This window comes from Opisthocomus hoazin, chromosome Z (assembly GCF_030867145.1).
Source record: "Opisthocomus hoazin isolate bOpiHoa1 chromosome Z, bOpiHoa1.hap1, whole genome shotgun sequence".
Classification (NCBI taxonomy): Eukaryota; Metazoa; Chordata; class Aves; order Opisthocomiformes; family Opisthocomidae; genus Opisthocomus; species Opisthocomus hoazin.
The window spans coordinates 48091150-48115795 of NC_134454.1; the positions used below are offsets into that span (position 1 = coordinate 48091150).

At 39.0% G+C, this 24646-nt stretch overlaps 1 protein-coding gene across 10 annotated transcripts in view; it reads right to left on the minus strand.

Moving 5' to 3' along the window:
* The window catches only part of AOPEP (aminopeptidase O (putative)), a 208222-nt gene that overhangs the window by 55222 nt on the left and 128354 nt on the right, over window positions 1-24646 (minus strand). For 5 of the 10 annotated variants that reach the window (XM_075411062.1, XM_075411064.1, XM_075411063.1 and 2 more), the window contains one exon: window positions 24195-24278. The exons of 2 other annotated variants lie outside the window; for them this stretch is intronic. In XM_075411062.1, the coding sequence (XP_075267177.1) occupies window positions 24195-24278 (84 nt within the window). Of the gene's footprint in view, window positions 1-20061; window positions 21702-22641; window positions 22729-23544; window positions 23582-24194; window positions 24279-24646 lie in introns of those variants that run through there. 3 more of the 10 variants (XM_075411068.1, XM_075411070.1, XM_075411069.1) reach the window with 3 other exon arrangements.

Genomic DNA, 24646 nt, shown 5'->3' on the forward strand with positions numbered 1-24646 from the left:
CCAGAGTTCAAGCCAGGGAAACAGATGACTGCTAAAATGTAATAGGATTAATGTAGTAAAAGCCCTGCCTGATCAGGCTTTCTCTGAAAATTACATAAAACAAGCTACACTTGTTGCAGCATTTTTAGCTACACAGCAGCAAAGCAGATGAATCAAGAACAAATTAAAAATTAAATTATTTATGTTATTTTTATGTAAGTTAAAGAAATAGGTTCTTTTTCATTACCAAAGTATAATTCATCTTAACTAGTGATGCACACACAGCACATTTAATTGCCCACTGTAAACTACTAGACTGTGAGACAAGTAATGTACCTCAACATGCTGGCAGGAGTTTCCATCTGTGTTTTAAATTAGTGTGTCAGACAGTCTGAAAAACACTTCTGTCTACCTATTAATACTATTCACATGCACTCCGTGGGAGAGGCCAAGCAGTGTGCTTCGAAATTGGCTCAGGAGTCTTGCTCCAGCTTTGGAGATGGCACGAGTTGTACAATGACGGGACAGCCTGGGTGGAGCTCAACACTGATTCTGTCTAACTGAATCCACATTCAGTATAGCTTAACTTTAGGGAAAACAAAAGACAAAACCCCCAGACTCAATTACCCTTTTCACAATGCTCAAAGAACACTCCTCACACTACCTGACCTGACTTTTCTTAAAATTTTGTTCACAAATAGAAACAAGGAAATATATTGCTAGCAGATTTTGCATTCCCTTCAATCCCCTTGCAAGCCAGTTCAACAGTAAGCCCTAGATCCTAAATTAATCTAAGGACCTCACCAGAATGTAATCACTACCTTTGCAGTTGTCCTGTCGTACATGGCTTTGCCTGATGACATTATGATATCTTTTTTGAGGGTATGAAAAAGCAAAATATATGGTCAGGAAGTCTTGTTCATGAAACACTCTGCAGTGAAACAGGAGTACCAAGTTGCTAACATCACAACAAATAAAACTGTATTTTCCCCTTACATGGTTTTACATGCAGTAGCCACATACTACGTAAGGCGCTGGTGCAGTACAAACAGCAGCAACACCACCAAGCAGTTTTGAACGATCTCTAATACTCCTCTTTGTTTACAAAGTTCTTTAATTTTTGTTCTTATGTGTACCATTCCTGAAAAAGTACCACAAAGTAGAGGAAAGGATGGATAGTGAGTCTTGGAAGCTGGAAGACAAAGCCAGCAATGAACGGCCAACCAGCCCATTCAGGAGCAGAGGTCTACAGATCATACGCTGGGAATCACCACACTGTGCATTGTTTGTGATACCCATTGAAACAGATCCTGCAGACATCTGCACTGAACACAATCACTACATTGAGTCATTTGTAGAAAAACTAAGGTGAATTAGTTTGCCTAAAGGCTTTCAGTTCATCAGCATCAAAAGGAGAAACAGACTTGCACATCCTCATTCCTAGTTGCGGGTGCACCCAACATCCTATCTGTCCCTTTGACACTGCTGTACAAGAAGGGTAAGATTGCACAAACAAGAGCTTCGCTTCATCACAATGAAGTAAACTTGTGTTGTTCCAGAAGCATAAGAATCCATGAAGTCCAGGCTTCCCCTGGATGTGTGTCCTGTGGCTGACTGTAAACTCACCTGAAGTTTATTCAGGTACTTCTAAGGCCTTTCTACAGAGAGATCCCCTGTGTCTAACCAATCACAAGCTCTCTTTCAGTGGCACTATTTACTGACTCTCCTTCCTCTAACTGGCTCATGTTTATTGTATTAGTTGTCTTTGACATCTGTCTTTTTGTCATACTTGATTTAAATAAGCCTGGTTACTAGAGAAAACAAACGGATAAACACATATATATATGGAAATTAGCTTTATGTGAGTGAGCATATGTGGTAGAAAATGAGACAAAAATAATCTTCCATCCTTCTAGGAGGTGAAAGACAGCATCCATAAAATTTCTGAACAGCAGCTATTAATACCACAATATCACAAGCCCAGCCTCTGCAGTTACCAAAGGAATTTCATGGGAGCTGATCAGCTTTCTTTCTCTCCTCTGAAATCAGATGGGAATGTCCTCAAAGCAACTATATCGTTGTAGGAAACAATGAAGGAAAAGGGCAAAGGGGACGAAAGAACGACTTATGTAATATAGATAAAACACTTGGTGTAAGCGAGCTTGTGGTTGCCATTCAAAGACATCTAGTGGCAGAGGACTCAGTTTTCAGATCTAACCTCTTCTCTGGTAGCAGTACTGGAGAAGCATGAGGTAGTCCAGTGCCTGGACTTTAGCAGAGAGGAGAGAAAAACCTGTGTGGCACTGGAGTGACTTCTCAAGTAAACTGAGGCATAAGCTACCAGCTATTCACAGCTGTACACCTCAGATGATCTTAAGGCTGAAGAATCCAGGCCTAGCCTGAACTCAGCCAGCAGCTCCAGGGGCTGTAAGATCATGCCTTGACTTCCTGTACTGTGCACGCAATGCGATCCTCCCTGAAAAAAGAGGAATAGGGAATGTGGAAAATTATTTGGCAGTTGGTATTCAGCAGCTCACAGGAAAATAACTGGTCTACGCCAGGCAGAAATACAAGAATCCTACTAAAATAATGCAAACTTTTCTAAAACTAAGTAAAAACAAAAACCAAAAATGCCCAACTGACCCACCCACTGGATTGGATTCTACCAGTTCAGAACAAAAATATTACTAATGCCAGTGTGCATTACAGTTTTAGGGGAAGTAGTTTTTTTTAGACGAATCCAATTTCATTCTGTAAGAGCTGGGTAAAATATCTCGGCTAATAGCCAGTGGGGAACCATCAGCGAACAGAGATATTTGCAGAGGGGATCTGTGTGGCCATACACACAACTCTCCCACTCAGGGGAAGGGAAGCCTCACGGGACTCTACACAGAGCCACCTACTTCACTGAGGACCATCGTCCAGCTAAGGTTGTGGAAGCTCCATAGCTGTCCCTCCAGAGCTTACACAGAGCTGTTTTGTTTCACCTGGAAAAGGTGAAGTCCAGGGTAACCTCCAGGACAGCCAGGAAAGTTCCTTCACTGTAACAACCACCATCGCAAGACAAAAATGATGGCAGAAGAATTCAGAGCCACTGTCTCAGCAACAGTCAGCAGGATAAAACTTGCTAAACAACAGGAAAGGCAGATGACATGGAGGAATTGTTAAGAAGGAAAAATTGTCTAAACCATAATCTCCATCTTCCATAGACACCCATCTAAAACTGGTTTAAATAAAGAACAGCATCTTGTACAGACCACTGAGGAGAAACACTCTGCCAGAAGCATGCATATCTGGCACAAAGATGTCTGATCTGGTACATACTGGCCCAAACCTTTGCAGTTAACATCATTTTGTCTCCACTGTTACAGATGTGAAACACTAAGTGTTTTTTCTATGAAAGCAAAGTACTGACCGCATCTGTAAGCAACTATGAAAAGCAGCACAAGTCACTAGACATACCTATTTCTACAGCCACACTATTGCAATGTAGCTGGACAGACCATCCTCTGTTGCCCTGCACTAATCTCTCTAAACTGATCTTTCCAATATTGCTAAATGACATGGTATTTCTGCACTGTGGAAGAAGATCCAGAAACTGGTGGGTGCAGCCATTCTATCCATACACGCTGTATGGGACTCCGAATGATTCATATTGCTTATGTCTAGCCACTGCAATTTGAAAGGTGCAAACATTGAACCTATAGTGGATTACTGGAGGAGCTAGGTCGTTTATGTAATGGAATTTCTCAATATTTTCAAGAAGGGGGAGAATTAAACAATAAAACAATAGCTAATGTACTTAGACATTTAAATTATTCTGCCATGACCTTTTAAAACAGAAAATTATTTGTCATGACGCTGCCAAAATATGGCAGTATAAACATTTATGTAGGTGAACTAAAACAATCGCAAAACAGTCGAGCTTCTCTGCAAGCTGATGTAGAGCACCAAGTTCTATATAGTTTTACACCCAGTATAGTGCCATTGCACTCTTTAGACTACATGAAGTTTGTGCCAGTTCACAGTTTTGTAAGAGAAAATGTACATAGTGACATTTGCTTTAAACTACTACAGGTTTATTCCAAGAGTACAAGTGGCTTTTTTGCTTCATGGAATACTGTATTATAACTTACACAAAGTAACTCCATTACATGGATTATAAAGCATGGAATCACAGAAGCTAAATGTGACATGGGACTAAACAAAACCACTTCATTCAAAATAGATAGCACTTCTCCGTCACAGCTGATGGAGAGACATGCTTTACTCAAGTCCTCACATTTAAACTCCAAACTCAAAAGTAAACTTAAAACCACAGAAAATGATTTAAAAGATCAGATCTGCACCGATTAATCCAGGGGTTGCATTCCCGAAACATTAAATGTGCGCATACCACTTTTGTAAAAACTTGCACTAATTTCAGCTAAATCTGAGCTCTTCAATCCTTTTGTCTTTCACCCCACTTGGAAAACTGCCAGTCCTTCCATTGGGATATACTAAATGGGGACTACTGCGGACACAGGCTTCGGGCATCACACGCCTGCAAAGAGCTTGCTTGAGGACTGATACCCTATGAGTAGTACATTCCTACAGAACTACATCACTTAGATTTCAGATTGGCTCAGTATTAAAATGGCTGACTGACAAACGACAGACAAAATAAGGTTTGGACTAAAAAAGGTGCTTTTACTGTTTTATGCACTCTGCTTCACAGAACAGCATGCAACAGCCTCTGCTTTGTGCTCCTATAGATAGGCCCCTGGTAGAAACAAAAACGAAAAGTGAAGATTGAGTTTCTGACTCAAAACCCAGAATTTGTTGAATCTTGAATGAGATTAAGTTTCATGATCTTATTTACCCTCTTTTTCTCCTTTTCATAAAGGTCGTAATTTAAAAACAAAAATAAGTATCTGCTGACTTTTAAGCACAAGGAGTTTAAATCAGGCTAAGTGGACCATTAAAATATAACCAAGTTACTATCAATCCAGGATGGAGGAGTGCCTGCTAATGATCTATTCTATGAAAACCTACCGTCAATAATGCATATTGCTGATTGGCAACGCAGTATTTGCGGATTTTCATTGTCCTGTGGATACATGCACAAAATACAAAAAGCTTCATTTTTGTGTCTTTCAAGAGATAAGGGGGAAGAGGAAAGGGAAAACAATGACACTTTAGGACTAGAACCAAGGAAAAGCACACTTGGCATTTTTTCTGGTATTTATCTTAAAGTTTCCTCCCTGAACTCATGAAATTTATCGACCTGATCACTTCAGAGCATATAAATTTGTAACACAGGGACTCAAAAAAATACTTAAAAGCTTCCAGCTCCAGTCTTTAAGCGTTAGTCGCAGTGAGGAGCTGCAACATACTCCATGCTTGCACGGTCCTGGCAGAGCATCCCTCTGGAGAACTCCTATGGCTCCTTCACAGCAGAAGGGGCCAGGCGAGAAGGTTACCACCGGCTGGCTCTTGTGTGCCTTCAGAATCAGCAGGGAGAAACACCCACACCCTCCACATAGCCCCATGCACCTAAGGACCCGGCCTTCCACTCTTCATGGTTAACCTCCAAGCCCTCCGAGCTGTGGGATCATCCTGGATGTCTCCCTGCGCTCTTGGGGACAAGTTTGCTGCCCCTCTAGCATGCCTCTTGAGAAAGAGCAGCCAGGTTGTAGGTGGAGCTCAGCCCTCACGTGAACCTCCTCAGGCAAGGAGCGGGGACTGCTGGCAAGGACATCGGGTAGTGAGGACGGAAGCCTTCTGCGGGTGGTGAGCACATTTGCTGCAGACCAACGCACCTTGTCAGAATTAAGTCCACATCCTCTGCTGTCACAGACCCAAAAGTGCATGTGGTCTTACTCAAGCCTAGTTACTTTGCTGAAACATAGATGGCACAGGAAAAGGCATGGTTCTTGCAGAGGACCAAGCGAGGACTTAAAATGGATTAGTCACACTTTCCCAACAAGGTCAAAATAAGCAGTATTATTAAACTTCATTTAAAACCCACCTTTTTTAAACTAAAAAAATTACAAGGAAACCAATTAAAAATTGACAATCACATTTCTTAAAACACAGCATTTCTATTTGGTTTTGGGGGAGAAGGGGGGAAAGCCAAATCATATATATGTATATATATATACACACACACACGCTATGCCTTCTCTAAGAAGATCAATAAGATCTTAAAGAAAGCTTCCCTCAGTCTGAGAGGAAATCAGAACCTGACTAAAGCTCTTTGCCAATCCCATTCTACTCACATGGTGGCATTTCTTTTAGAAGGCTATACTACTTGTACCGTATGTTCTTCCAGCATTCTGCTTTCACCTACACATTTTGCCTTCACAAACAATAGCTTCAGACTTGTATTTTTCCACTTTAAACTGACATCAGCCCAAAACCTGCCCCTTAAATATTCAAGGGCATGTAGGCACAAAAAAAAATATTGTCCTCCTAAGCAGGCTGGGTGTGGTATTTGAATGTTGTACATTCCTTCAGTTAATTGAAAATTATCTCTCTCTTTTCAAAGGTTCAGTAAACAAATGGCTTGGCAAAAAGTCATTCTGAAATACGCCAAGAATACCTATTTCAAATAATTTTTATTTCAAGTATGCCATTAATATATATGTTGATACGCAACAGAATTTCTGACACTGTAAGCCAACGTCCTCCTTTAAATGAGGCAGAAAAATCAGAAAGTAGGGCACTACCAAAAACTAAGAACTTGGCAGTGAGCCAGAATGAAGATCCATATGCACAGCTTTACTAACCTCCGTGAATCATCACAATATTGAGACCCAGATCAATACAGTCCAACAGAAATTCCTTCCCTTGCCACCCCCTTTCTTCTTCTCTCCAGAAGACCCATTTGTGGCAACCACATTCATTCTCCAAGACATGTCTTGTCTACTATAGACATGCAACTGTTCCACAGCACAGGTTTGGGGAAATTTCTGAGCCTCTGTCAATACTATTCTTATTTCATTTATTTATCAAGGTATACTTACCTGGAAAATAAAACTCATGTAATATTGATTCATAGAAACTGCACACACATTCAGAGACACTAAACACACTTTCAGGAGTTCTTAAAATAATACCAAATGGATTACTCACCAGAAGGCAGCTGAATGTTAAGAAAAAATGTTTATATACTGAGATATACTGACTTTGAAATAGCCTATTTCTTCCAAACACTGAAAAAGGACAGCCTTATTTTTAGGGCTTTTAATACTGATTCTTAAGCCTCCTTTTTATGCAACCACGCTACCACTATTTTCAACAAATTTCAGCATTTGCTATCAACCCTTAAAAGTAGTATCTTGGATACTTTCTACCTCGTCTTTTGTTACATTCATGGATTTCCTCCTTCAAACTTCAGGCAGTCTGCTTTTCAGTTGAAAGAGATGGAAATTCTCAGAACAGCAGAAAAGCACACAATAGAGACGGTTAATTTCAGCTCTGTGCTGTTGGCACAGCTGACGGCATTTCACAACAATATGAATACGAAAAAAGGTATTTGCATGCGGCAGTAAGAACAGCCCTGCGTGCTCCAGCTCTTCAGAGCCCGCCGAATTCCCTCATCTGCCATCACACAACAGGCAGGGACTGTGAACCCAAGTCGCCTTCCATGCTAAAATGTCAGTGCTGTCTGGTCCAGACTTCAAGCTGCAGGCATGCCTGTTTGTCAACCAGGTGGAAGAAAGAATTTTCTTAATGGTTCTGCTTCAAACGGTGAATGGGGAACGCTGCCCATGATGCTCTGAGTGCTTGCTACGTCCTTTTGGCTGGGCAGTGCAGCCCATCTCCCAAAACTATCAGCTCGTTAATTCATTTGGCACAAGTTCAGGAATCTGCAATAAAGTCTCCATACTCCTGACAGTCTACTTCTAAATTTAATATCAGAGAAGAAAAAAAAAAGAATTTTAACACTACTATTCAAAAGAAAACACGTAGTTCCACTGGCCACAACTCCAAGTAAAACTACAGATTTTCAGAAGGCAAGTGTCACCCCCCGAGCGGGAGCAGCGTATTTGCTATTTCCTGGAAGTAGTAATTAATTTCTCCCCATCACTCTTAAATGCTAGCCCACTCCTTCCAAGAGCTGCCATGTTGGTGTGATCAGATTAAACAGGAATTTTATTCACAGTCACAAGGCTCCTCACTGCTCTCTGATCTGAGCAAAGAAGGTCAGCTGCATAAATACCGGGCAACCGAAACTGCACAGTTATGACCAGACATCCTGTTTGCTGTGAATTCTATTTTTAATACTTTTATGATATTAATAACGGGGACTCCCGGTTTAACCAGTTTGCTTTTTGTTGTAATTTATCCTGCAGTCAGTTAATCCAAAACCACTTTATCAGAGATCCCAGTGTGTACAGATTCTTCTTCCCACTGTCAGTTTTAAGATGTCTTTCCCCCCACAAGCTCCCCTCTCCTGCATTTCAGAAGCTTTCTGGAGAAGCAGAGACAGAGGTTTTCATAAAGACTTCAAAAGGGTCCCCCTGTTACCTAATCTTAAAGCAGTGTAGTCAAAAAAGATTGCAACATTTGGCTTCTGTAAGGGAGCCAAGACATTAGAACGAATACAAAACTCAAAACGTCTTATGCAGAAATTTCCTGGTAGTGAACTAGCCAGGAGGCCATGGAGGTTGGGAATTGCTGCGCACTCTTGACGCCCACTGGGAGACGGATACTCTCATTTGGGACAAAGTCTTTCTTAACAAGGACAGGCACTCCTTCCCTGAAAACTTACACCGTGGATCCCATCTAAACTTGGGTTCACCTCCATACTGGCTTTTCTTCAACGACTTCTTCGTTCTCTTTGAGGTAATAATGAGGCATCTCTCTCAGCCCTCTCCCAATTATTTCTGGTGTGACTGTAAATATTCATTCACTACTTCATAGTGGATGCTCTCTCTTACACTTCAAGCTCAGCAGCTCCTGCTGAAAGGCAATCACCTGTCTCTTGCCCTCCCCCTGTTTAGCAACCATCATGCTAATCGACCTAGCAATGGTTTTAATTTTAAAGGTACTTTTTGACTGAGTATTTGCATTGACTGGCTCACACACAACATATTCAGTCCTTAGATCTCGCTCAGTTCAAGCATATCTTCTCTCCCTGTACGGACTGCAGATTCCCAGAAAGAAATACTACACGTTAAAACAAATGAAATAAGTAACTAAAACAAACCCCTCAGAAGAAACAGTGGAAAACTTGAATTTTTTCTTTCCAGGGGGAATGCCTTTAAAGCATAAAGGCTCAGAGAACTAGTAGCAACTCAGGGCCTCAGATGTTGATATGTATCGTCAAATCTATCCTATCCTTGGCTTTTGCCGAAACCATCAAAAAAGGGTTTTAAGCAATACCAAGTCTCCCGATGGCTGTTTTAGGAGCCATTCCTACTGAGAAGGAATAAGGAATGGCTTACCTCACCCAAAACACTCAGCAGCTGTTAGGTACAGCTAATTTTTAGCTATTGCCAATCTTGTCCATACTTAAATCAAGAAACAAAAGGCTCTATATAGCCACTGTTCTCCCCAGAAACCCAGTCCAGTTAGCAAAACTGTCAGCTTACTCTAAAAACATTTGCTCTGAGTGAACATTTAAGCGTTGCTCTACTGCCATTTGGGTAAAAAGAAAACAACTCTATTCTGGAACAGCCTACTTCTTAACAGAAAGGCCTACTTCAAAAGTACTAGTCCTCAGAAGATGACTTCACCTTCCTTTAACATCTAAAAATGACTGGGACAGCTACTGAATGGAGCCAAAGTATGTATTAGGTTTTTGGCCACACGTAATCCCCACTTCTAAATTATGATCCTGTTTTTATTGCAGATTAAGTGAAGATAACTTCATGAGGTGTCATTCATATTTTAACCAAAAGGAAGCCATGACATTCTTAACGTAATTTCAGTTTTTACGCTTGAGTGTTGTCTGTGCCTCCAAAAATGCCTAAATTCCTTCATAAAATTAACACAGGCACATTTATGCAGAATCAGTCCTCCACAGTTTATACTATATGACAACATTATCTTCCACAAGAACAGATGAACAATGATACACAAGGAAAAGAAGGAAGGACAAATGTGTCGGTAATAGCACAGATTTGCTCCAGAGATGTACTTGCTTCTCATTGATTCAGCTAAAAAGAGCAAAACAAGCAGACATTAACCTTTTATCTTCTCCCTCTTTTTTCATAGGCAAACCAGAAAAAAATAGTGTAATAGAGGTTTAAATCAGGCGAAGTACAGGTATTTTTTACAGTAGTGTCTCTATACACGTTCTCTGGTTAGAAATGGACTAGGAAAAGAGTGAAGTCTTCCCTACAAAGTAATGAGGAAAATGAGGGTAGGGAGCATGGTAAAATCCAATGCGAAAACGCAGGCAGACAGGATACCATGCAAAACAGGGAATGAAAACAAAAGGACTGCATTTACCATGCAGTACTGTGGAAAGACTGACTTGAAGATTGTGTCGCTCTGGCTTCATTTCACTCTAAGCACCCGGCACTGCTAACCCTGACACCAGCAAGGGACTAATCCAGCAGAAACCATGGAGAAGACTCCAGTGTAGACAAGTGACTGACTGCCAGAATTTTTCACATTGTTTTCTCCAACCACACATCAATCTAAACTTGTCAAATATATGGTTATTTCCAAAGCATAGCACAATTCTAAGTTGAAAAAAAGAGTTGTGGTGTGGTGATGAGTCTTTCAAAGTTGAATAGAAATTTCTTCCTGAAGTGGCATGGGAACAACATTTATTTCATGATTCTCATTCATAATATAACACAAAATACTGGCAGTAATAGCTGAAGCACCCTGCCATAAAGAATCACAGCAATATAGCAAATATAAAGCAGGCCACGGAAAATAATGGGAAGTGCATTTGGCCATTGCCACATCACAGAACAGATCTGCTAAAGTATTTCAAAAATACAACTGAAGTCTAAACAGAAAAAAAAAACCAAACCACAAAACACTGTCTGGTTGAAGTACATGGGATAGTGTTTAGAAAAGAGTGGGAAGACCTTTTTTGAGGGGGGATGCTCAAACCAAGGAAACTTGGACAAAGAAGTCCGAGGAGGTTGTTTTTCATTTTTAAGATTTAAAAACTATCTTTTTATCCATGTCCCTTCAAGTCCCATAAATAAGAACCTTTTGTATCCTGAATATATTTTTGACTCAACAAAGAAAACATACATGAAAAAGATTTGCATCCCAGTTGCCTGTTCTGTCAGTCACATGCTTCATAAAAACTTCAAATAATTCTTGTCTTGTAAGCATGCCTAATTTAATATGAAAGTCAGAAATTCAGCTCAGACCCTCAGGGGAACTCTGCTGTATTTACTGTCAAATCTTTGCCAGTGCTTTGGAAAGATTCCGCATTGCAAAACACCCACCCAGTCCACTCTTAACTAAGCCAAGATGGCAATAAATTCAATAAACTGGAAAAAAAGCCTCTTGCACTATGTGCTAGCTTCCAGAATATGAAGGATATCCTTGTAAGGGCATCTTTAACTTGGCATTCCCTCCATGTATCTTTTCGTTGCCATCTTCTATCTCCTTATATTAACAGCAAATTCAAGGTAACTAAGTAGCCAAATTCTCCTTACCTGTAACTTAAAGCAACTTTACTTTGATGTCCAGTTTTGGAGTGTTTTACAGGCCAACAGCAGGGCTATCTGTAATATTCCCACAGGAGAACAGAAGCCTCCTCAGCAGAAAATGCAGGTACTGGCCAGGGAGGGTAGATTTAGACTAGTTATAAGGAAAAAATTTTTTAGGATGAGAGTGATGAAACACTGGAACAGGTTGCCCAGAGAGGTGGTAGAGTGTCCCACCCCTGGAAACATTCAAGGTCAGGTTGGACGGAGCTCTGAGCAACCTGGTCTAGTTGAAGATGTCCCTGCTCACTGCAGGGAGGTTGGACTAGATGACTTCTAAAGGTCCCTTCCAACCCAAAGCATTCTATGATTCTAGGAGCACAAAGAAAAAAACCTCGAGCTTCGACTTTCCTTCTACAGTTCCTTTCCTATGCCTACCTAGATCTCCTCAGCCAATGCGTGAGTAGCAATGAGTATTACAAAATCTCAGGGATATTATATGTGTAGATAACATTTCATGGCTTGGTCACTTTCCATTTTATGACTTACAATTTTTATATAAATTGTAAATATAATTAGAATCACAGTAATGAAAGTGATGGTATAGTGCTCCAACTTCTCTCACTTTCCAGTTTTTCCACTGTGTAATTAATATTGAGCTATTTTGTTTTTTTAAAAAAATCTGTGAGGCGAGTAATCCAGAGTTCATGTTTCTGTGTCCATAACCAGGTTTTCATAAACTTTAACACATACTCACAATGTTATGGCCAAGTAAAACTCACATAATAGTCTTTAAAAGTAACTTTTTTCCATAGCAGAACTGTTGAGTCACAAGGGATTTTTATTCTCTCATGAAAAGACATTTTTAAAACATTTTAATCATTTGGCTTATTCTAAGGTTTGAGATTAATAAAAACATTCAGACGAAGATGCTACCTCAGGAAAAGGTAAGCTGGAAAACACTAGCTTTATATTGATGAAAGGAATACAGTGAAACACTAGCTAGCATATGATTTGGAAATATCAAGTTGTATTGCAAGACTAATATGTGTAAGATACTGAAAAGCTGATGCCTAGCAGAAAGAACAACTAACATGGCAGTTCCCTTACTCCAAACCATTAGTCATTTCTCTGACACCAGCAACAACAAACAGAACTCCCTGAACTCTGTCACTACAGCTACCAATCTCATGATGTTTTACAAATATTAACTTGGCATGACAAGTAACAAAGCACTTAGCTAAGTATATTTTTACATTACAAAGATGCAGAACTTCATACCACTTACCCTCTCTACACAGCACAGCTCATTTGTGTGGCAGAAGAAAGGATACTAAGTTGCAGTAATTCTGCAGCCTGTGCACATTTAAGATCTCTGTAGAAGCTTCTCAGATTTTAATGCTGGAAATGGAATGAGGAGCAACGGTAGGGGTTACAGAAACACACTGATGCACCCAATTTCTCCTTAGTTTGAAAAGCAGCAGCAGTGCCATGACCTAGGTGTAAACATGCATTGGGATCTACAGCTCACTTCTCAGCTGACTGCTCAGACGGAAAATAAGCAGGATATAAGCTAAGAAGGAAACCAGAATTCTTGACTCCTGATTGCTCAGCCATCTTTCTACCACAACAAATGTGATGTCATAAAGACAACACAATCACGGAGCAAGAAAGCGATCTTTTAGACATGACCATCTCACTAGACTGCAATAAATCAAACTACTTACTGTGTTTGATTTAGACTCACAATGAGAAGAATCATGGATACACTGGGGAGCAGTGTCTTCTACACCCAAGCAGTTCAAGTACCACAATCCAATATAAATGGAAGTTTACAAGTACTTTCTTTAAAAAAAACACAGGCACCCAAAAGAAAGCAAAAAATTGCAAGCATATGGCACCATGGAAGAGTAAACAATATTGCTTTCAGGCCTAGCCAAGGGATTACTCTTATATGAGGAAATCAAGGTTGACTTTTAAAAATCTAAAAATAATTCTAAGAATGCTTCCTGTCTCAATGCTCTGGACGAGAGAAAACAAATGAAAAGACTTAGTGTCTACACGCCATCTAGGTCATTGGTATTACACAACCTCCCTTTTTAAAAACACTTCAAACAAATTCCTATACAGGACATTCAGAGGCTTAAACTGATTGAAAACAAGTGCAAGATATGAAATACACCCAGGAAGTACAAAATCGCTTATTTTCAGAAAAAGTCCCTGTGTCCCTGACAAATCATAAGAGAATCTGATAGTTAGACCAGATACATTTAATTAAATATAACTTGTTAAATATTTACTAACATGCCACTTTACACCAGAAGGCTAGATCACTACACAGGACATTCACACAAGATACTTAACTCTACATTTCTGTCTTCCATACTTGCAAAGAAACTCACACCATTAAGTGTACCTCTGTAGTAAAGAATTATGTATGCAACTGTTATTTATCATAGGTTCCAGCTCTTCATTACTTCTAGCTTAATAAGACAGGAGCAGGCTTGTCCATCCTACCTCTTTCTATGCTGTGCAGACACAACACAGGCGCATTTCTGGCTTCTAAACAAAGTATCATGCCCCCAACATCCTATCATACCATGCCTGAAAGTTTTACATTCAAAACTTTGCACTGAAAAAACATGAATTCGCAAGCTTTTATTAATTATTCTACTCTCCCTTTGCGTTAAAAGGTACACGACTGCATAGACTCATTTAGACAAAGCCAAAAGGGTAAACAGCTGTCCATTAAATTATTATCCCTTAAAATACAGTCAAAGTCAAAACATTTTGTACTTCTAATCACAAACCACTAACCATAGATTTAATTCATTACTAGAAAGTATGTTCTATTACAATATAAATACCAATAAAACGAATACTCCCATGCTCAAGTTCATCTTTCCAGTTACACTACACCTTCCATGGTATTGCTGGGGAGATGAAGTCACAGCACTAGCTTCTGTTCCCATCTCTGCTACAGGTTAAAATATCACCAAAATGTCCATATTTCGGCGCATAGAGAACTAAGTGCTTCATAGAAAACTGTGTGGCTTAATTTTTTGGTATCTATAACACAGACAGCCCTCAGGTGAAGGTTTGTGTTAGGACACCACACTACGAAGACTGCGGTCCATTTCCTTGCCCTGCTCAACTTTCTTAGGTATCTTTGGACAAGCTACCTAGCATCTCCACGCCTTGGCTTACCACCTGTAAAAATCTAGATAAACATTCTAATTTCATTTCTGAAGGACAGAGAATTTTAAAAGAGACATTACATGTTTTTGAGGAATCTCATGCCACGGTAGTAAGATCCTTACAGAAAAAAAGCACTTTGCAATCTTTTAGCAGAAGACACTTTGTAAACACACAGTTGCATTAAAACTATCTTCACACTACTCAGTAGCATGTTCTGAGATGTCTAGACTAATCTCTCAGCTACTTTTATGCAACTCAAGCCTGCAGCTTCGAGCTGCTGTAAGATTAGGAGCAATGCATGTAATAGAGAAGAGCATCTTCTTGTCATGTGTGTTTCCTCTCCTGTGCTGATAAACAAGCATGGTAGTTTTTCAGAGAAGAGTAACTGTTTAATTCCTTTAAAAATATTACAGATATTGTAAAGTAAAAGGTTACCAGAGTATCAGAACAAAAGTATGGTATATTAAGTACTTAGACTGGAAAAAAGTTTTAAAATGCACCTTCTGTTCACATATCTGCATCTATAAAACCAGGTAAGATGAAATCACTTTCCCTGGCTTCCTAGTCTCTTCAAGCAATCACTTCTCCTAAATATGAATGCTTGTGTTGCTTGTGCTCCACTATAGACAAAAATTCATTTTTTTTAATGCCTTCTATTTCTTAATAAGCATTTGAAAACCTAGGAGGCTTACTCAGGGTAACACCTGTTCTCAAAAAACAGGCCATATTTATCTAGCCACAATGAAGGTAAATTTGCGTGATAAACTTAGAATTCCATCTTACTGGTTTCTCACACTATAAATCGGCATATGCTCAGTAGGGCACCTAATTTTGCCTTAACAAGCAAAAGATGTGAGCGGAAATTGCAGGACATAGAAGGAAACTGAGCCTAAGAAATGAATTCTACAACTATCCTCCATCAAATATTATCTCCCCCCGACAATGGTTTCAGCTATACTGTAAGTTATAAAAAAAAAAAAAATCACACCACACGTCCCAGTAAAAAGCACTCCACTCCAGGCAATTAGGAGATGTCAAATCTCCTCTTCAATCAGAAAAGTGGTCACTTGGAAAGATCTTGAGGATGAATGACTAAGGCCTGGTTCAGCAAAGTATTTAAATACATGAGTATCTTCACTGAAATTGTCAGAACTACAGCCAAAACACAGAGAAATCTCTCAAATTTAAACAAAAACAGGACAACCATAGTTACTACAGTACTGGCATGAGGCTGGTCATCTTTTCTTTGAAATAAACAGGATCTTGAGCATGGAAACATTTAATATTCTCTAGCTTTATTTCATTTCCTTTTGCAATACAGTGAGGAGACATAAGCAAGACACTCATCGGTCTTCCAAGCTCTTCTAAGCCCTTTTTTCTCAGGTATTTGCGTAAAGGAGTGAAGAAAGAAATCAAGTGTAAGGCAAATTCACTACATAGGTGTTCACCACATTTGGACCACACAACCTGAACAGTATGTAGGATATAGTTTGTAAAACCAAAACATTAAATTCTGTGAGAAGCAAAAGTAATGAAATGTAATAGTAGTGCCCAGCAACAGGACAAGGGGCAATGGGCACAAACCGAAGCATAGGAAGTTCCGTCTGAACATGAGGAAGAACTTCTTCCCTCTGAGGGGGACGGAGCCCTGGAACAGGCTGCCCAGGGACTTTGTGGAGTCTCCTTCTCTGGAGATATTCAAGACCCGCCTGGACAAGGTCCTGTGCAGCCTGCTGTAGGTCACCCTGCTTTGGCAGGGGGATTGGACTAGATGACCCACAGAGGTCCCTTCCAACCCTGAACATTCTGTGATTCTGTAATTTCTTAGGAACCTGTGTCTCATGACCAAACTGTCTCATAGGCTCAAACTGTCAACAAAAATGCTTCCTGTGGTTGGGACAGCCGTAACATTTTCCCAATCATGTGTCTGTTACGACTACCAGAAATGATGGAGCTCACACTTCTACCTTGACTTCAAGTGGGCTTTCCCCACAGCGCCTAATACAGGAACATGGCAGATTTAAAGCACTAACCATTGTAACTGGAAATGCCCAATGGACGCCTAAATTAATGCCAGAAAATGCAGAAAGACACATACAGAACAACATAATTTCTTAAGCTTCTTTTCCATCAGCCATTTTTTTTGATAAAACTAAAAGATTTTCTTGAAAAATGATTGCTAACTAGAACACAGTTCTACGTGTTCTCTATTAAGCAAACTGTCACTGGCAATCATCTGTGAATCAGAACCATGGAAAATTTAAGTATCAGTAGCCTGTGCTTCAAGAATGCTGTTCACACATGGAGAACGCCAGAGTGGAGCACAATCTAGGGTAAGAACTTAGTTTAACAGTACAAAGAGAAAAGGAAAATATTTTCTTTTCACTTATCCATGGTGAGACTGCAGTCTCAATAAAATGAGAGATATTAGACAGCTTGTGTCTTACATCATCCGATCAAAAATATTTTCTGTATTTATATAGCATATATAGAGATACATATTTATACAGCATAAATATCCATGCTGATGTTGACATGCTGTAGTCTAGTTTCAAATGTTGGTATAGGTTTCACAAAACCTGTAAGTGAAGTGTCTGGTAAGGGGAACTACACAATTCTGAGTAGTCACGCAATTAGTGCTCACCAGAAAAGTAACACAAGAAAATATATGCAGCACAGACCAAATGAGCATAGTACAATTTACACACCTTTAAGAATTCAATCCTGTTTAATTAAAGCAACAAAGAATGTATTTGCTTTTAACAGTGGGCTACCTTCCTGGTCTAAAACAGCTTCTCGGGCAGCTGCAAGGGTAGGAGAGGATGACAGTATTGTAAGTTGTACCCACGACTACTTTTAGTAAGCGTATTAAGAACTATCAAAACCTTTTTAACTGGTTTTGTAAAAGGTCTAGTGTTCACCTTCTGTGCTCATATATTTCTTTAAATGACAATGTCCACACTTACAGACTCCTATACGTGTGCTTTTACTATACGGTATGTGAACATAATCTAAACTCAAAAAAGACACAGAATGAGGACAATAGTTGAGACCGCCCATCGAAAAATTCTTAAGCCTATTTCTGACAATGCATCATAAATGTAAGACTGAAGTAAAACACATGTAAGACTGAAATAAAGCACACATTTGAGCCAGCAGACCATTAAACCTCCTTCAAAGTCATAAAGTCAATGACATCAAGAAGAACTTGGGGACACTTAAATCCAGTGAATTATTCAGCTGCCATGCACAAGTGTATATTCTCAACTAATAAAATAACCCATAGGAAATTCTCTAGAAGAAAACTTACGGAGTGTTTGAATACAGCGTACCACTTCTTTTCCAAATGCAGCAAGTCACTCCTGTTGCAAATACCCAGAAAGGGACAGCCTTATTTCTGCTCCCAGAACTCACTACATCACCGCTCAGAATTTGCTCCATAAATACTGGTGGGGGCAGACCTTTGAGAAGTATTAAAAATGATCAAATGCTTTTTGTTTTTCTGTTATTTTGGAAAGAACAAAACTGTTCTCACATTTCCCACTTCCTATTAAATACAAAAGGTATTTGCATGCTAAGGTACAAAGGAGCATCCAAAATAGGGCGTTTTAACTAGAAACAACGGCAGACTTCAAAGTTAGTAGCATTACTAGATCCCAGAAACGTAATTCATCTTGTTAGTATCAGATGATAGCATGCACAAACATTGCCTCATTAAAATGCCTCCAATGAGACTGACTGCCAAACAGCGTGCCATCACAGGTGTATAACTAATTCTTCCTACAAACCAAAAGGAAAAACCCTCTACTAAAGCTACCTTTTTCTTTCCTGCACAAATGTTGTGTTTTACATTAAAGTAACCTTAATCTTTCACCGCACAGGACGGCTCCTGGCTTGGACCGCTATGATTAACAGTGATGTAATTATCTGTAAACTATTTCAACACATGGCCATGCTAGCCTGAGTTCTCCTAATTTAGAAGTGGTCATCTCAGAGCCTCAAAGGGAGGGGGTGCACTATCATATGCGTGGTGACAAGTTGCTTCATTTATCTAAAAATGTGGCCTGAATGTGGCCCAATAGGAACATTCACTCTCTGACAACGTAATAATAATATCCATTCGGGAGATTCCATGTGAAATACAGTATGCAACAACACTTCCTTGCTAATAGAGATGCGTGCTATTAAAAAGGAAATTAAGATCCTGACACAACACTACTGCAAATAAGATACAGCTGATACTGAGGTCAGAACTGGACTAATTTTAAAAAAATCACCATTATGGCTAAACCAAAAATTCCACTCAAATTTTCTCTTTTGTACACATAGACATAGTATCTTCTTGTCATATTCAATGTTTCTTAAGCGAACTTTGAAGCAGCACTATCCTAAAAAAATATTTTTTTTTTGAGGTGTACAATTACATTTCCCAAACAATCCATAAAGACAGATATTTTTACAGGGATGGAAAACTAAATACTGAAAATGTTTAGTTTTAATGACCTAAAATCGTATTTCTATGTATTCAGGTGAAAAGTTTTTAAAATTACAGGCTCTATTTCTTGGATACCTTAACAACATTTACTGCAATTAAGGTCTTGTACATGAGGTGGATATAAAATTTTCCATCCGAATTTCTGCTTGCCAAAGGAATTAAATGTTGCCTGTAATCAGTGAAGGCCAGCAAATACATTTTACAGGGTTCCTAAAAAGTTCTGTGAGATTACAGAATTTAGAAAGGTAAAGTACACGAAATGACTCCATACTTTGAGGAATGCTTTAGAACTGGTTGCCGTGTTTCTTTCGGCTGTTAAGCACTATACAGTGTACAAGCTCAAGAGACATATTTCAGATTTGATCCTTGCTTTGATTACCAGCATGGTGGATTCAAGTAAAAACATTCATTTTGAGAAACAAAAAATACATGGTAATTAAAGCTTTGAAGTAATTTTAATGCATTGTATGTTAATATTTCTTCACCTGAATTAGCAGAAGCACATCCTCCTGAATAAATTCCCTAGTTAAATAAAAGCTCTCTTTTAACACATTATGTTTTCTTCTCCCTACCGATTTTTTAAGACTTCAAAACACTCTCTACTTGAATTATAACACCACAAGTCACTTCCAATGAATTACAAGATTTGTTTCTTGTGTTTCAGTTACACTGGTGAATTCGTTGTTAAAGGACAAAAGAGTTATAGCATTTAGCATTAGTCATACATATCACAACTGTTTTGGTTTTTAATTTTTTTATTAGAAACTTAACAGCTATTTCAACAAAGTCAATTTTGCTCAGGTTATTAACAGAGCTTAAATATTGACAATTGTAAATCTCTGGAGTGATAAGAGCGATCAACAGTAACAAAGAATAGGAAAAAAAAATCAAAGACAATCACATTTTTAGTAAACTAGCGGACATGAAAACAGCATTTCTGAGAAACCAGCAGAAATTCTTCTGAAAAAGTTGAATTATTCATTTAAGTTTCAGTATAGAATCAAACTAAATCTCAGACAAATGCAAATTTGATAATTTGTATCAATCACCTTCCTTAGATTGTATATACATATACACACACACCCCCCTATTTAGGTGCTCTCCCTAACTACTGTGTACCCTTGGTTTCTCAACCTATTACACTTTTTCTACCACTGGAATACTTTCAAAGCAGCTTTTATGCTTTAACACTGAACTTCACATAAATGTGAATTAGTCTCCCAATAAAAAGTTATGTTTCCCCTCAAATTCCACAAGTGGATACAGATTGCATGCTTACAATTCCACTCATCTGATTGAAAGACCACTTTCTTCTGCCTAATGCTCAGCACTGGCATGGATAACAGAATCTTTTTTCAAGCAGGCACACTCTAATATAGTAACAAAAATAGTAACACATAGCATTTCTATCGCACTTTTCATAATAAAACAACACTAATTTTAATGAACCAATTCCTTCCAAGCTCTGTTCTACCTTCTCTAATTTTCTCACATAAATAACATTCTGTATCAATACACATACTGACTGGTAGGTGTTCTGACCAGCTAAATGACAAGATCAAGAGACAGCGTAAGATTAAACAAGGAGTAAAGAATGCACGAGGATAGGAAGGATGACAAAAGCAGAAATACAAGGGGTGAGCAGGTTTAAACTTGTGTTATGTGCACACGCACATCATAACAAGAGTATCTACAGGGTACTATAAACAGAAAACAAGGTGAGCAAAAGATAACTTATGAAACAGAAAAAGCAACTGAAAGTATATAGAAAGTAATAAACAGTACTGAAGGTGACCGAAAGAGATAAGGGAAAACAAAGAAAAGAGGTGTGAGAAAGAAGAAGGAAAGCAAAAGATTGCAACAAAGCCTGCTAAGAAAAAAAAAATACTACAGAGACAGAGCAGCAAAAAGGTTTGAAAGGAAAACAAAGCTCAAAAAAAAAGAAAAGAGAGAAGAGCAAAACAACAAGAACCCTTCATTACTTGACTAGAAAGTCCTTCTCAGCCATGGAATTTGTGACACTGCTGTAATCCATCGTGTGTGGGTCCACAGTGGAGAGCAGCACCACACCTTTCTATACGAGCTTCCCCACTGGTTCCTGCACCCCTTGAGTGCAGTTAATGCTACCAGTTACACAGTTCTTATCCAGCACATGGTATCTTCAAGTGTTCTTTAAATACATATGCACGTATGCAAAGTCAGCTCCTACAAACTTAACTGTTTAGAAGGCAACTTTTGTCAAGAAGCAATTCCCCGGCAGTTGTCAGCAACCTTTCCTCCACAATTCTGTTTCACTTATTCCATACAGAGTTATGTCTCTGTCTTAGATTTTGTACTTGGATGCAGAAGCAGTTGTTTTGATTTGGCGGTGTCTCAGTATAGCAAAGTCATCCATCTCGTATTAGAAATAGGACTTCCTATCACAAAGAAAAAAAATGATAGAGGAAAATCGGACAGCACAGGCACATGAAAGTTTAGAAGTTATATTAAATAAGTTAGTGCTTGTTTTGAAAGGATAAGCAAGATCAACGCAAAGCTCAGTTTTCTAGATGTAACAAAATATGTTAGTATTCTTCTTTTAATTACACTTGTGATATGAGCTGGTACCAGCTTTCCGACTTCTCTGTTTACTTACTGCTCTGCTTCTCACTCCATGGTTTTATTCCTACCTCTGCTACTTTCTTCAAAAGTGCCTTAATTTTCCATTACCTGGTTTTTTTTTTCTTTCTTGTTCTCTTGTTTATCCACGAAGAAGTACTTAAACTGCTGTATGCAGCCACTTCTGCTACAAGCCAATATGGACACAGCTAAAAACCAAGAATTCTAGTGGAACAGACGTTAGCACCATCCACACTGTCTGGGCAGCACACTGACTGGTGAAGTCCATGCTGGAAACCTAGTTGTAACCAACGCTGAAACCAAACACTACAGTAAAGCCCTGCTATCACAAGGGAGGTCCCTCGCTCTTTTCCTCTTCTCTTGTCCGTAACTGTATTGGAAAAGTCACCATTGCAATGATCAAACTTCTCAGGAACTTTGGAGAATCCCACCCTCGGTGCCTAGTCAATCGTTTCACTACCAAATGTAAGGTTATTGTTACGCCTTTTCCTTCCCATAGGCTTAAGTACCCTGCCAGTGTAGTGCTGTGATCTGCACTGAATCTCCAAGAATTATTAAATGCTTACGGATATTAGAAGACAACGTATATTCTTGCCCTCAATTTTAATTCACGTTTCTGCTCACGGACCTTACTCAAGAATTCGTGTTCAAAAAAAACAGTAAGTGTATCTTAGGTTTACACATTCGGTTTTGCTTTTCTAACAGCAAGCCTACATGATGAAGTTGTTTCTCACAAACCTTGGAGCAGCAGCAGGAGAACATCCCCCCCCAACAGAAATCGAATTTTATCAGTACAAAGGGGTCTTGCACTGAGGAAGCTTTGTCCTGTAAAGAGAGACGAGGAGGGGTATAACAGCCTAAGGTACCTTTAAGCCTACTGTTAAGATGTAGCAGGGGACCTACTTTGCACCTTTTAAAAATTACTTCAAAATGTATGCAGACTGTAGCTTGTACTAGGGCTATTTGTACCGTCCATGCATTTTGCTCACATTCACAGGATGATGTTTTTTTAACTGAGAAAGTTCTTCTTCATCTCAACATGAAATGACTACAAATGCTACACATACATATAAACAAACATTCATGTATGTAAATACAAACAGAAATGAAATCACTTGGTGCAACAGTTTATGCTGTCTCTGTTCAGATCATGTCATCCTAAAGCAACCCAACACAGAACATCCGTCCTAAATGATATAGTCTAGTTACAAAATAAAAGTAGAAGTGAATTAAAGGATGCTATTTGGCGATTTTTAAACTCACCACAGAGCTGGTAATTCACCCACACACAACAATGCACTTTGTAGACATTTGTCATATACTGCAATACCCATACTAAGGCAACACATCCCAGGAGCTGGCAGCCATGCTATCGGCAAGAATTTGGCTACAGAAACAGCAATGATTCATCACGCATTCTAGAAGCACTGTCGAAACTGCACAACAACACACTGCTATTTTAATCCTTTAAAGCTAACCAGGGTCTAAAAAATAATTGCAAACTTACTTGTAGAACAAAAGCCAGCAAAAAAAAAAATCTTACTTCTAATACTGCATTTTGAAGTGCATCTTTATTCACCTCTTTTTATTTCAGAGGACAGAAAACAGCTATTTAGTATAGAGTGTCAGCTAAATACTTACCTCTCTACATGATGATTCAAATGGTCAATTCAACATTCTAGGACAAATGTTTCACAATAGCTAAATCAAAAATCATCATTTTAAAAATAGTTTATGTTGTATTCAGTTTTTTAAATCCTCTATAGTAATTTTTAAAATAACCACCCAGACACATTTTCAGTAATTGAAATCCATATGGAAAATACATGATTTTCAAACACCCTCTGAATGAAGAGCCAACAGCATGGTCAGAACATTTGTTTCAACGTACGTATCATATCTATTATTGTCCCAGTATCCACCATGAAAACTGTTTCTCAGCTACATGTATCTGAAAATTTGCAAACAGTGGAGCAGGTCCCCTCAAATCTCTCAAGTGCTATTGATTTCTCCGATGAAAGCACTCTTTTCTTTCTTCCTCAGAATGTTCCAGTTAAATACAAATACACAGAAAGTTTGTCTCCTAAATTATAGACATCTGAAAAGATTAATTTCTTTCCATCGTAATTACATAGTGACACACTGAAACTTTATCAGTAATACCCTTTCACTATCACCTAGTCAAAGAAGCTAAAGAACGTCTCTACAGAGTTTAAGAGGGCATCATAAGAACGCCTTTTGGATGTGCTGCCCTTTGTCCCATCACACAACCGCACATCAGGAGCCCTTACCTTCTGGAAAACGACTTCATCCTGCTTTCTTTTCTTTTTGCCACTTTTTCTGATCCTCTGGTTTGTCTGAATCCATTTTGTGACCTGGAGTTCAAAACCATAATGCTTTTTTAAGGAAGAAGATGCGACCCGAGTGCCGCTATTCAGCATTAGTAAGAAGCTATAAACAGACTAAAGACAATTTTTTTCCACCACTTCCCTGGAAAGAGGAAAAGCAGTCTTCCCGTCTAGAATGACACGGTCTTAGTTAATCTGGCTAGTTACTCGTGCCTGGCTAAAGAGTGAGGTGGTGGTGTTCACCTCGGAGCTTCCAGTTTGAGGGTCTTGCGCACAAAGAAGGTGTGTGATGCCAGACCAGGTCGCCAAATGGGGAGTTCTCATTGCAGTGTGCACAAATCCTGGGGAAAATCTCGGTGCTTTATCCCTTTACACCTTCTATTTCAAAGGAGAAA